The sequence below is a fragment of the Epinephelus fuscoguttatus genome, linkage group LG14 (assembly GCF_011397635.1).
Source record: "Epinephelus fuscoguttatus linkage group LG14, E.fuscoguttatus.final_Chr_v1".
Classification (NCBI taxonomy): domain Eukaryota; kingdom Metazoa; phylum Chordata; class Actinopteri; order Perciformes; family Serranidae; genus Epinephelus; species Epinephelus fuscoguttatus.
The window spans coordinates 21824976-21839246 of record NC_064765.1 but is presented as its reverse complement, the minus strand read 5'-3'; the positions used below and the strand labels follow the sequence as shown (position 1 = coordinate 21839246).

Below are 14271 nucleotides of genomic sequence, written 5' to 3'. Positions count from 1 at the left end.
TTGTTGGGTTTTTGACTTAATGTCTGAATCTTGAATGGATGTATCTTCTCTTCAGGTGGTGGAGGTGGGTCATTTCTGGGGCTTCCGGGCAGATGAAGCCAGCTTGGAGAAGCAGCGCCATCTGACAGCAGAGATAAACATTCGTACACTAAACCCTCCAACTGTGTCGCTCTACCCCAACCTGCTGTGTTTGGCTCCTTACTCTGAGGTCAATGACCAGAGCATGTACTACCGTGCGAAGATCCTGCAGATGCGTGGCAGTTCTGTGGAGGTGATTGTTGCTCACAGGCTATCGTTCTCTGGTCAGGATGTAATGCACCCGTTCAGTTTTCTCATAACAAATGTCCGTCTCTCTCTTGTTTGATTTTTAATGTTATTTTCTAGCAGCTCTGTTTTATATGATCACAAAAAACAGCTCAGAACTGGCTCGAGGAATGTGACTAAGAGCTTAAGGCATAGATTTGGCCTCCAGATTCCCCAGATCCCAATTTGGTCAAGCATCTGTGGGACGTGCTGGTACCCCAGAGGTCCTGTGTCCTTTCCTTGACAAGCCAGAGCCAAGTCCGATCCAAGATGGAACCTCTGACTTGTGGAGGTATGGACACAGGATCTCAGGGGGTGTCCCCTTGTATCTGAAACCTGGGCGCTGGCAGAGGGTCCTTTTGAGTCCTGTGGGCTGCAAGGCGGGGTACTGGCATGTCCACGGATGCTCAGTCGGATCAGGATCTGGGGAATCTGGAGGCCACATTGATTGCTTGAGTTCTTTGTCACATTCCTTGGGCCGTTCCTGTGCAGTTTTTGCAGTATGGTGGTGGGGGGCATGCCATTATCATGAGGGATGTCCTCAATCTGCAATGGTGTTTGGGTGTGTGGTGCGTGTCAAGTAGCATTCCCATGAATGGCAAGACTCAAGGTTTCCCCGCAGTGTATTGCATGATCAATAATATTCACTTCACCCTTCACCTGTTTGTCGTTTTAATGTTGTGGCTGATTGGTGTGTATATACATATAGTTTGTATTGTCAGAGTCAAAGTGTCGACCACTAACAGTGTTAACAAAGGAGTATGTGATGTGCTGTTACTTTGTGCACTAGAGCAAAGACTATGTTGTTGTCCCGCAGGTGTTTTTCTTGGACTTTGGCAACACAGCAGTTGTTTCCTGCAGCAGCCTCAGGGAGCTCCCTTCTGACCTCCTGTCTCACCCATTCCAGGTACAGTAGCAATAAAATGAGTTAAAACAACGTATAACTTCCACTGTTCAAATGGTGACACAAAAACACTCTGCTCGTGATCTCAGGCTCAGGAGTTCCAAGTTGCTGGAATGCGTCCTTCGGCCCAGTCCATCATTTTGGGGAACCAGTGGAGCAGCCGAGCCCGCAACCGGTTCATCACACTGGTGAAGGGCCATTCACACATTGTGTCCCTGTACTCCATCCTCCATGGCGTCATGCGTGTGCAACTGCTCATCAGCGAAGAGACCAAAAACACCAGCGTGGTAGACATTTTGGTCGAAGAAGAACATGCTGTAAAGGCCGAAGAGAGCTTTGATTCCAAGGTGACACAACAGTTGAGCCCTAATGAAATGGGTTTGGCAGCGTGAAATACAGAAATAAATCAATCAGTCGTAACATGCCCTAATCAAAGCAATACCTCACCTAAATATGTCCTTATAGTATCCATGACATGCTGCTGTCGGCTTGAAAGGCGCTCGATAAAAGTTGGTGGTTCTCTCTTCAGAGAGTGAGTTTTGGCTGTTTCTGCCAGTTAGAGTGGACTCCTTTTCATGATCAATAAACACCCAAACTCCCTAAACCAGACCTGCGGTATATTCCACTCAATCCCTGTCAGTGAAAATGCTTTGTGTGTTTAACATATAGGCCTCTAGTTTCCCTGCGCGGCGCAGGGTGGTGAACCCCGTGAAGAGCTAGTTTCGAGCAGCACAACCCGCGGTGCGCTCAGTTTGGTAGTTTGGCAGACCGAGGTGTGCTGAGATGGGTGGGAGCAGGGGGAGGTGTCGACAGATCCAGCTTGGCGCAGTGACAGTTTCGTGCCAAAAGGCTTTGTTGAAGGTGCGCTAAAAGCTCGCCAGCTGAAACCAGGTCTACTGTCAGCGCAGACGGAGAGAAGACGGTTGTAGTGGAAGTTTAGCTGACCGGTGGACAGTGTGCACACATCACCAAAACCACACAGGCAGGTTTCCAGAATGTCAGGCACATTAACGATGCAATAAATACCCACAAAAACCACTATTCAATGCAGCTATCTGCAATTAGCACATAAATGTATCTCTGTATCGACTGTCCCGTCACATCTGATGTCAGATCAAAGGGGATTGGCACAGTTTGGCACACGTAATGAAAACACAACCTGATTTGATTAACACAGCTGCAAATTAATGAGTTCACATCCCTCTTAGCCAACCACAAACAGCCACAGCATCAGATAGGGAGTATATATTCAGCATCTGTCATCTTAGAAAAGTCAAAAGAAAAGAAACAGTGAGACTGCGAGAGAGAAAGAGAGAGCGCGCATGCACCAGAGAAATGCAACATTGATTTACAATTGTGGTGACCTCCTCCCAAGCTACCTTTGCATCATCAGCCCGTGGAGGTCTGCTCACAGTTCCATATATTCGGACACTGCGAACTTGGACCTCCTGGACCAAAACATCAGCACAGGTGCGCTGTGTCTCCGCCTCGCCCGGTCTGCGAAACTAGAGGCCATAGATTTGCCGGCCTATGGCAAATTATGTATTGTGTTTGCTCATTGGGCCCATGCACATGCGGCATATTTTGAGACACAGCATGAGTCCTGGCCCTAACACTACTCTGCTCATACAAAAGGACTGCCCCCTTATAGTTGACCAGAAAGGTCAAAACCTATATGACTGAACCGTGTGGGAATTAACTGTAAAGGACAGACACAGGAAGAGGCCTCGCTCAGCGATCAAACAGGAGTCACGTTACAAACCAATCACAGCCGACAGATATATTTCCCTTCTTGTGTAATAAATACAGATGATAGGCGTACCCACTTATAAACAGCGGCTGGAAGAAAATCTGCTCTGCATTCAGGATTTCAGGTAAATAGGCTATCAATGCTTGTTAAGGTTGCTTAGCAACCACAGATGCAACCTGCTGCCGCGCTCTTGAAAGCTGGCACAGAAAAGGCACAAGAGTATTGCCAAGCGCCCAACCTTGGATTTCCAGACGGTTAAAGATGCAGCATGTGTACTGTACGGCCCCTAATTTCCAGGGCTGGTACCTGCGGTTATTACACAGGCTAGTTAATAACATGTCGGGCAGGAAATCCAAAGTGTGGGATCATTTTGAGAAGGTGAAGGACGAACCCAAGGTGATAATGTAAACTCATCTTCATTGGTCAACTACAAACATGACGTATCATCTGAAACATGTAAGTAGCTACATGCCCATTAGCCACTTAACACAATCATTACTGCTTTGCTGACAGCGTCATTAACAGGTAGCAGGTCAGTGTGTGACGTGCACTTGTAGATAAAATATTAGTCTATATACAGACTCTACATTCAATGAATGTAGTGTCTGTATATAGACTTGGGTGGTATCCAAATTTTGTTACCGTTAAACCTTCCCCACATTTTCCCAGGGTATACAGTATTACCGTGACTAATTAAAAATCACTTTAAAGGGCTCAGAGGGAGTCGTCAAAATGTCGGCTTGTGCCTATACCATTCAGAAACATAATAACAAACATTACATAGGCCTAAGAATACTGAAAAAATAACAACAAAACATGTCATCAATACCATTCTGAGGTCATCAAGTACTATTCTGAGGTCACCATGTACCATTCTGAAGTCACTATGTACCATTCTGAGGTCATCAAGTACCATTCTGAAGTCGTCAAGTACCATTCTGAGGTCATCAAGTACCATTCCAAGGTCACAATGTACCATTTTGAGGTCATCAAGTACCATTCCGAGGTCATCAAGTACCATTTTGAGGTCACCATGTACCATTCTGAAGTCACTATGTACCATTCTGAGGTCATCAAGTACCATTCCGAGGTCATCAAGTACCATTCTGAGGTCATCAAGTACCATTCCGAGGTCATCAAGTACCATTCTGAGGTCATCAAGTACCATTCCAAGGTCACAATGTACCATTTTGAGGTCATCAAGTACCATTCCGAGGTCATCAAGTACCATTTTGAGGTCACCATGTACCATTCTGAAGTCACCATGTACCATTCCGAGGTCATCAAGTACCATGCCGAGGTCACAATGTACCATTTTGAGGTCATCAAGTACCATTCTGATGTCATCAAGTACCATTCCGAAGTCATCAAGTACCATTCCGAAGTCATCAAGTACCATTCTGAAGTCATTATGTACCATTCTGAGGTCATCAAGTACCCTTCTGAGGTCATCAAGTACCATTCCAAGGTCAACAAGTACCATTCCAAAGTCATCAAGTACCATTCCAAAGTCATCAAGTACCATTCTGAGGTCACCAAGTACCATTCTGAGGTCACCATGTACCATTCTGAGGTAAAAGTCATCAAGTACCATTCTGAGGTCACCATGTACCATTCTGAAGTCATCAAGTACCGTTCTGAAGTCATCAAGTACCATTATGACGTCATGAAGTACCATTCTGAGGTTAAGTACCATTCTGAAGTCACTATGTACCATTCTGAAGTCACCAAGTACCATTTTGAGGTCACCATGTACCATTCCGAGGTCATCAAGTACCATTCCGAGGTCATCAAGTACCATTTTGAGGTCACCATGTACCATTCTGAAGTCACTATGTACCATTCTGAGGTCATCAAGTACCATTCTGAGGTCATCAAGTACCATTCCGAGGTCATCAAGTACCATTCTGAGGTCATCAAGTACCATTCTGAGGTCATCAAGTACCATTCCAAGGTCACAATGTACCATTTTGAGGTCATCAAGTACCATTCCGAGGTCATCAAGTACCATTTTGAGGTCACCATGTACCATTCTGAAGTCACCATGTACCATTCCGAGGTCATCAAGTACCATGCCGAGGTCACAATGTACCATTTTGAGGTCATCAAGTACCATTCTGATGTCATCAAGTACCATTCCGAAGTCATCAAGTACCATTCTGAAGTCATTATGTACCATTCTGAGGTCATCAAGTACCCTTCTGAGGTCATCAAGTACCCTTCTGAGGTCAACAAGTACCATTCCAAAGTCATCAAGTACCATTCTGAGGTCATCAAGTACCCTTCTGAGGTCATCAAGTACCCTTCTGAGGTCAACAAGTACCATTCCAAAGTCATCAAGTACCATTCTGAGGTCACCAAGTACCATTCTGAGGTCACCAAGTACCATTCTGAGGTAAAAGTCATCAAGTACCATTCTGAGGTCACCATGTACCATTCTGAAGTCATCAAGTACCATTCTGAGGTCATCAAGTACCGTTCTGAAGTCATCAAGTACCATTATGACGTCATGAAGTACCATTCTGAGGTTAAGTACCATTCTGAAGTCACTATGTACCATTCTGAAGTCACCAAGTACCATTTTGAGGTCACCATGTACCATTCCGAGGTCGTCAAGTACCATTCCGAGGTCATCAAGTACCATTCCGAGGTCATCATGTACCAATCTGAGGTCATCAAATACCATTTTGAGGTCACCATGTACCATTTTGTTACCGTTAATCCTTCCCCACATTTTTCCGGGGTATATGGTATTACCGTGACTAATTAAAAATCACTTTAAAGGGCTCAGAGGGAGTCGCCAAAATGTCGACTTTGCCTATACCATTCAGAAACATAATAACAAACATTACATAGGCCTAAGAATACTGAAAAAATAACAAAACATGTACAACATTAACAACTTTTATTAATATTTAAAAAAAAAAAAAAAGTGCAAATGCAGCAGTCAACCAAACAGAATGAAATAACACTGTCTGTGGGCTAGAGTCCGCTTCCAAAAAAGTATCAATAAATAACAACGGCAGCAATGATAATGTGTGCTATACAGCGTATCCGACCGCAGTGGCTACTATCCGATGGTTTATTTTTAGAAGCTATCAACATAAATCAAATACATTAAAAGCACAGCTCTTCAGCATGTTTACTTTTTCCAACTGGAGCAGGGCACATAGTGGATTGACAACTTTGGCCGCGGTGCTGAATATGCGCTCTCATGGAGAGCTCGTGGCACAAACGCACAGGTACTTTAAGGCAGCCCTCGACATCAGAGGAAAACGCCTGGCTCCATCACATTTCCACCTGAGAAGGAGGTCTTCATCTCCCTGAATAACAGGCTCACGACAACACGCAGTTATCTCTGCTCCTGCTCGCTCCTGTATGGTGCCAGTCTGTAGGCAAACCCCGGAGATCTTGCCTCCAGAAGAAGTGCGGAAGAGCCCTGGTTTCCGTTTGTAGGCTGTTTGTAGTCCGCGTGATATTGACCAATCACGTTTGAGCCGGTTGCAGTTGTTGCCAGGTTAAACGGTCGGTGCAGTGAACTAACGAGGTGGAACTTAATTGGCATCACTGCAAACTCTGAATCCATCACAATGGTTCAGCATATTTACTTATATATAAATGGAAGTCGGAAATTGAAATTCGCCTCCTCTGCCCAAATCAAACCGGAATGCCAAAAAATCAGGGGTCTGCCCCCAGAGGCTGTATTGTCGTCTGCCGGAAGTCAGATGCCGAATACAGCCGATGGGTTCCGAGGATGATAAAATATAGGCCTATATTAATGAATGTTCATTAGTACAGTTTTGTATTTCTCTGTAATGTAGCATAGTGTTACCAATGTTACTGATACTATTCTTTCTCACACCTTCAACTCAAACCATTGTGTTGCCCCGCCCAAAATATATAATTTAATAATTAAATTAATATTGTAACCATGCAGGAGACTACTCGACTAATGGCCCCAAATGATGACTATTGGTCGACAAGGAAAATTCTGAGTCGGGGGCAGCCCTATCATAGAGTTACACATCCAAATGTTCCCCTTTGTGCTTGCAGGACTGATTTTTTTTATTTATTTATTTATTTATTTTTTTAAGTTGACCAGCAGATGTTGTCGTTGGATGCTGTGAGCAACATTGCTTTGGTCTCAATCAAAGTAAAAGCATAAATCATTTAGTTGGTTGGGGTTTTTGGGCTCAACCTGTCTGTAAAGCACCACAGGAAACCCTGATGTGTTGAGACAAAACGTAATTGATTTTTTAATAATAGAAATATCTCTGCTATGCTAGAACAGATGGTGGAAAATTAATATGAATGCTGTGTGCCCTTTTCAGTCTAGATGTATTTTATATGTGTGCTCTTGCAGCAAAACCATGAGGCACTGATGTCCCTGTACCAGGACATGGAAAAAGGTACATATGTCCCCAACGCTGCCAGCAGCTCCTGGACAGATCGTAAGAAAGAAGAAAAGGAGCTCATCGACAGCCTGCTGGGCCACTTTTCCAAAAGCTCCCAGCCCTATTCCAGGACAAAGGCAAGATAAACTGCAGCTCACAGAATACAAGCATATTTATACTACAGTCTTAAATTTATTTATTTATATATTTTTTTACAGTTGCTTCACAGATCTAAAGAAAAAAAGTAATCAGGATTCAAAACAGTTGAATAATTGCAGTTTATTAAGAGAAAGCCTTCGGATTAAAGTGGGTTTCGAGGAGGGATTTAAAATAGGACACAGACTTTGAGTGTCTGAGATGCTGAGAGGGATGACAGCATCACCTCTGTCTGTTGCCCTGTTTGTCCAGAAGATGGAGCCATTTTGGTGGCTCAGTTCATGTGTTGGTTTTCATTCAGAGGCACACCCATTCTGTCTGACAAGCAGAACAATGACGACAGGGTGACTGTCAACAACAACTAGTGCACGAATATGTCATGTGTTGTGTCTGACTGCAGCCTTTCTTCTAACACCACAGGTTCGGCTGCATGGACCAAACAGTCCTTATAGGATAAAGTTCCACAGCTTGAGCCAGAAGACCTTCTACAAGTAAGCATTTACGTATACACGTACCCAGTTAAATGTGCCCGTTATAAATCCCCCAAGTTCTTGCTTACAAGTGTGTCCTCCTGCAGGACGGTGTGTATAGAGAGGAGGAGCATCAACTCCTTGGCCCTGAATGAAAACCCTCACTACAAACATCAGAGGATGCTGGTGGCTGGGACTGTGTCAGTCAACTCCACAGGTACCAGATAAAGCTTCTCTTCTGCTCTCCAATACAAACTCATGAGCAGGAATTAACAGCTCAGAGCTCCACTAATCAATACTTTTATATTAACAGTGGATAAAATACCTATATGTAATGTGACAGGAGATGCTTGAACCAACAAACACACACTCTATCAACCATCTCTGCCATCCCTCAGCTCTGCCACTGTTAATTTTGGCAGCTAATTTAGATTTAGTCTTTAGACAAAAAGGCTCATGAGCACGGTTCACAAGGTAATGGAAAACCTGAACAAACAAATGAAATTCCACAAGCTCATTTTCCAGGTCTGGAAAAGTCATGGAATGAGTAAAATCTTGGTAAGTTTTGAAAATAGTCATGTAATTTTGTTATGCGGAATAAAACTATTTGTTACAGTAATCTTCTGTGATGAAACATTACATTCAATTTTTTTATGTAGCTGGTGAGATAACGTAGCTCTAATATGTGTTGATCCCAAAGATTTTATATAGATGCCTCACTGATGCTTTTAATCTGTGCACGATTTTCAAGGTAGAGCAATTGACATGGGCAGCCTTGGGCACATCACTCAGAATGCCAGTGTGCACTTAAATTTCAATTTATCTGCTGTGAAAGTGATGTCAAGTCGTTCGAAAGTTCCGAGCAATCTCTTTTTTCCCTGAACAAATTAACCAACGTGCTAACCAAACTTTTGGCTGTCAATCCCCCGTTCTTGAGCTGTTCTGCTCCATGCCAGGGGACTCTTTACCGTTTTGTTTGTGTTGTACTTTGTAAATGGTCATGGAAATTTTATCATTGGCCCTTGAGAAGCCTGTATTAGTTTTAGTTACATTTTAGGCTGCATTCACATTACAAGCAAATTTTTTTTCGCTGTCATGTTACACAAATCTGATTGTATGTACTGTGCACACAAATAAACAAACATTTTTTTCCCATCAGATCCAGGCTACTTCCATATATGGTCCTAAATCTGTTGTGTATCTGATCACGGATCATTCATCTATTGTGAGAATGGTCATACTGAAATTCATGTGTTTTTCCCAGTACATCCATGGTTTTTTAACATCATACTAAAATGCACAGGAGCAGATCACTCGCCATACAGTGTCAGAGTGGTCCATTGAAACTATAAAAGGCTGCTGTGGTAGGCTGCCCTATTCCCCAGCCCGACTGCCAGAAGCTTTCAGCTTGACAGCATGCCTACATGCCATGACCGTGTTGCCCTGAGGCGCCGACAGACATACTGGGATGTAGCCCCGGACATCCTAAAGTTTTGGTGAAGCTGTTCTTTGTGAAAACCTCCCCATCACAGCCCCACCACTCCTGACTCCTCCTGCACCCACTGTTTGTGTTTTTTCAGCAGAACTATCAGCGATAGACTTACAGCTATGGCTTTTGTTTTCCTTCGTCTTTTCACCCTCATACCATTGTGACGATGACTCATAAACTGGAAGCCTCAATAGTATGAAAAATAACAACCCAGTGTCCCGAAAACAAAGAAAGGTCCAATGATGTTGTTCTGCATAACAATTAGCCATGTCTTTTTGTTGGGAGAGTGCCGTCAGAGAAGAGGCCCTGCGGGACAGTGGGCAGTCGCCTCCTAAACCTATGAGGAATTGTCATCTGACTGTCAGATATGGGTCACTTCAAACATGAACGTTCACAGTCTAGGCAGAAATATTGGATGGGGAAATAATCAGAATTGAGCATAACATCCAGTAATGTGAACATAGCCTAGTCATTTTTATGTTAGTCAACGACAACTTCAAACTTTTTAGGCCAGTTTTAGTTGACGAAAAGTCTCTATATTTCAGTCAGCCTCATATTTAAACATTAGGACTTAACATTTAACCTTACAGTTAGCTAACTTACCGAGGCATAAATAGCAGGGTGGTGGACCCTCAAGTGTCTGTTCAGGTTGATTAGATTCTTCCCACCTAAGTTGTAGCCAAAGGTTGTCTCTCTGTCTCCCGTCACCACAGAGCATTGGGTTAACGGCCTGTCGAGTTATAAAGTGTGTCCAGAGAGCTATTCTTTGGTTGTTTTTTCATTAACCGGGATCTCAGACTGGGACATCATCACCTGTATGACTGGGATTCTGGGAATCTGTACATGTTTCTCAACCACTGGCATTGCTTATATTTTGACAGATAGACTAGAAGCACAATTTGGGTGAAGATACTATGGCAGATAGCGCACCACTAACATTTTAGTTTGGACTGGTAAAACAAAACATACATTTCATCATTTCGTTTTTACTATCAAATGTTTTCTTTTTTCTGGATCAAAGTCTCATCTTAGTCATGGAAGAAAAAGGTTGATGACGGACATTTTTCGTCATAGTTTTTGTTAACAAAATTAACACTGACCTATGCAGGTTTTTTGTCTGTCTTAGCTCCACTCTTATTTACCTCATTTACAGTAGCAGACAAATGTTTTCAGCACACACTAGACTACCAGAGACAAAACTGTTGCTCTGAGTCTGATACATTCGTCAAGCCGACTTTGTAAGGCTGTTATATGTTAGGGGTTATATGCTAGTGTTTAAATCAATCATTGCAGGTTTAAATGTGCAGTTGTGTTGCAGGGACACGTATTCTACTGAGAGATACCTCCATCATGCCGGACATCCCTGGACTGCCAGCACTTGTAACCATGCTCTTCACCCCCATCATGGAGCTACGGTGAGTCAGAGACACAGACTTATCACTGCACACCTTAAAGGCAGCATAATACAAAAGCCTGTGTTGATATGTTTTCCTCCCATGTTTTGAAGCACTGATGAAGAGAGGACCTGCTACACTGGCGCCCTCTGTGGCCTGGGCTGGAACAGTCAAACACAGGAGGGCATCCTACCTGAGCGTGACATCGAACTCTCCTTCGATGTCAAATTTGATGTTGAAGACATCACTGAGGTAATGGCTGTCACCAGGGAGACAGCTGTGGTGTGACTGACTGTGGTGATGAAGTAGGCAGGAATACAGTTTGGTTTTTGGCAGATCCTTTGTCTCTCTGTAGCTGAATGTTGGTGTTTGATGGGTTATCCATACTGTGTCACCTTACCTTTTTTCAGCTTTTTTACCTTCTTTCTCTGTAACAAAAAAGCACAGCTGGGTCCTAGCACTTTGTTTCCCTGAAAAGCACCGGTAGTCCCTGAAATACATGGGAGTTAAAATGTGTTTATCCAAAGTATTACTGATATAGAGCAATATTTTGCCAACTGCTTTGTTGAATTTTCTTCATGGAATCTCAATAAGATTTCTCTGTTTTATAATTCTTAGTGTCTTACTTATCTAAAATAAAACTGTAGTCTCATAGGAGTATGAAACCCAAGATCTTGTACCTTGTAATATTATCACTGGGATGCAAATGATTGACAGCACTGGGCCTTGTGTCTATCATATACCACAAATTTAATAGCAGTATTGTATAATGTAGCATAGAGCAGGGCAGTTAATCAGATTTTACCTCCCTCAATTTTCAAAACAAGATAAACCGGATAAAATGATTTTGTGCCACATGATGGGTCTACCAAAGTTGATCCCATTTTGTCTTTTATTTTGTAAATCAAATGCACCCCATTTCCAGCGGGTGTGCTCAGCCCCTCCACCCAAACAGTGCTGCCAACTTGGTGACTTTCATATTAAATTTAACAACTTTTCAGACCCACTGAGCAACTTTATTTCTAAAAAGCCACCAGTGACTTATTTACACCATCAGGGTAAAGGCAAGAAATGTATTCACATATATTAAACTGTATTTCATTCCCATCCATGCTCCGCTGAATAATTAGTCCTTGGCTCTTTTGATGAGTCTCTTCTCTCCTTTTGCGTGGCAGCACTGCACAGGCACCAGCTGGGCCTGGAGCAGGTGCGGGGCAAGCAGCAGGGAGGTAGCTTCTAATCGTCCCTCATGACTAAGCCTTTATTGAGAATCGTGCGTTATAGATCTTGCGCTCCCAGTTTTGACAGGCAAACGGGAAACGGCATTGTTAGGTAGGTTCCCAAACTCGCACAGTAACTCAAACTAACTACTTGATCGAGGAGCAGCGGAAAGACCAGAAACTTGTAGTGTTCTGTGGAATAAAATTACTCTTTCTGTCAATGGAGTCTGGTGGCTTTGATAAGAGTATTATGGTGTCACTTTCTGCCACCCTACGCCAGTTGCCAGACTCCTTTTGACAGAAACACTAATTTTGCCATTCAAATGCCTTGTTGAGGATTTTTCTGTTGAATTTAATTCACCATAGTTGTAAAATGCTTTCATTTCTGTCATTGAAGTACACTGTAGAACATTTCGCCCCACCACCATTTCCTCCCCCCTTCCACATGTAGCATCCACATACTGCTGTGTATATTATTTATTATTTTTATAAATTATTTGTTTTAATAGATTTAAATTTTACTTCATGTTTATTTATTTATTGTTATTTATTTCATTGTTTTCAGTTCTATTGTATTGTTTCACCTTCAGATAAATGCCTTGCGAGTGGCTATAAATCGTCTGGTGTGTGAGGGGCCCTGTGGCACCATGCATCTGGGGCCCGACAGGATCAGCTCCTTGCAGGAGGACTGCCGGGACCGCCTCACAAGGTGACTTACATACACCCACGGAAATCAGAAATGAGTTTAAAGTTCAGTCGATGTTTGTGTGCAGTTACCGATATGTGTTTATATCTGTAATTCAGGCTGTTCACCAAGACGCCGCCAAGGGAAGCTAACACTGAAGTGTACTACCAGAAACCTGGGAAATGGAATCAGGTATGGGACATGAAGGAGTTCCTATTTAAAACATTTTATGTGATAATTAGCCATAGACTGTATAAAAGAAGTGTATGTAGTCAGTATGATGTCACCCATTGATTTGTGGACAACCATTTTGAAGCCTTGAATTTAGCATGTGGGTAAGCTAAGTAGCTTTTGTTACCTAAACTAGATTTCTAGTGAGTAACTTAGCTATATTTCAACCTTTTCCAGCATTAAGTAATTAGTGGCTTGCAAACCTTTGCTTTCAATGTTGCTTCCCCAGCATTGCAGGTTGCAGTGGTAGCAACTTGTCGATCAGAAGGTAGCCACGCCCTGAAGCATACCCTGCTTTATTGTCTATTTTACTCATAATGGGACAATAATTTATAAATTTAACATCATGCTGTACTGGAGAAGACTTGTAATTAGCGACTGAGAACATAAATTTATTAGGAAAATGTTTACTGAGGTAATTAATAATCTGAGAAGTAGGGCCACACTCTCATATGGTTGTATACAATCAAACTTCTTTTTGAGACCAATGGAGTCGCCCCCTGCTGGCCATTAGAAAGAATGCATGTTTAAGGCACTTGTGCATTGACTTCACTTTTCAGACCCTAGACCACATCCATTTCTTTTCTACAGTCGATGTCTGTAGCCCTGCCAGTGGCTGTTTTGTGAGCACATTTTAGCAACGTGTATTTTAAAGTTTTGGTTTATTGAATATGCAGGTGGATCCTGCTCTGAAGATGGATATTGTCGAGCCTCGCAAAGACAAGACCAGAGGCGTTCTCTTCCAGCTGCATCCTGTCACCCTCCTCAACAGCTAAAAAGTCACTGTCGTTCTTGCATTTGTGTTGAAATGAAACTGGTTCCAGTGATGTACTTGAGAAGGTGCCTGGATTTTCTTTAATTTATGTTCAGAGGAGCATGTTTTTTTATGTTCACATGGGACTGGAGCTCCCAGCAGCACAGCAAAATCCTCAGTCCTTAATTTGTTGTTTGCAGTAATCACTGGAGTCGTTATTCCCTGTTTTAATAAGTGGCTGTTGATAAGTCAGGTAAAGTTCATTGATGAGAATCATCTTGTTTAGCTCTCTGTATAAGCACTTTAGCCATGGGCTATTAAAAATACCTGTTGGCAACAGATGAGGCTCGTCAATCAGTCTTCATTCAAACATAGTTTCATTGTGACCCAAGAGTCAGGTTAAATATATCCCCACAGCACACACACACACACACACACACACACACACACACACACACACAAAACTCCTACTATGAGATGAGAGGTGTGTTTGTGCCAGAATTCACTGGCTTGTATTTATA

The 14271-nt window shown here is 42.8% G+C and overlaps 1 protein-coding gene across 1 annotated transcript in view; it reads left to right on the top strand.

The window, feature by feature from the left end:
• Positions 1–14148, top strand: part of tdrd9 (tudor domain containing 9) — a 30833-nt gene extending 16685 nt beyond the window's left edge. The window contains exons 25-35 of the mRNA XM_049595335.1: positions 56–271; positions 1121–1210; positions 1297–1554; positions 7321–7488; positions 7928–7998; positions 8085–8194; positions 10785–10881; positions 10974–11112; positions 12671–12789; positions 12885–12957; positions 13674–14148. Coding sequence (XP_049451292.1) covers positions 56–271; positions 1121–1210; positions 1297–1554; positions 7321–7488; positions 7928–7998; positions 8085–8194; positions 10785–10881; positions 10974–11112; positions 12671–12789; positions 12885–12957; positions 13674–13772 — 1440 coding nt within the window. The 3' untranslated portion in view covers positions 13773–14148. The remainder of the gene's footprint in view (positions 1–55; positions 272–1120; positions 1211–1296; positions 1555–7320; positions 7489–7927; positions 7999–8084; positions 8195–10784; positions 10882–10973; positions 11113–12670; positions 12790–12884; positions 12958–13673) is intronic.
• The last annotated feature ends 123 nt before the right edge of the window (positions 14149–14271 follow it).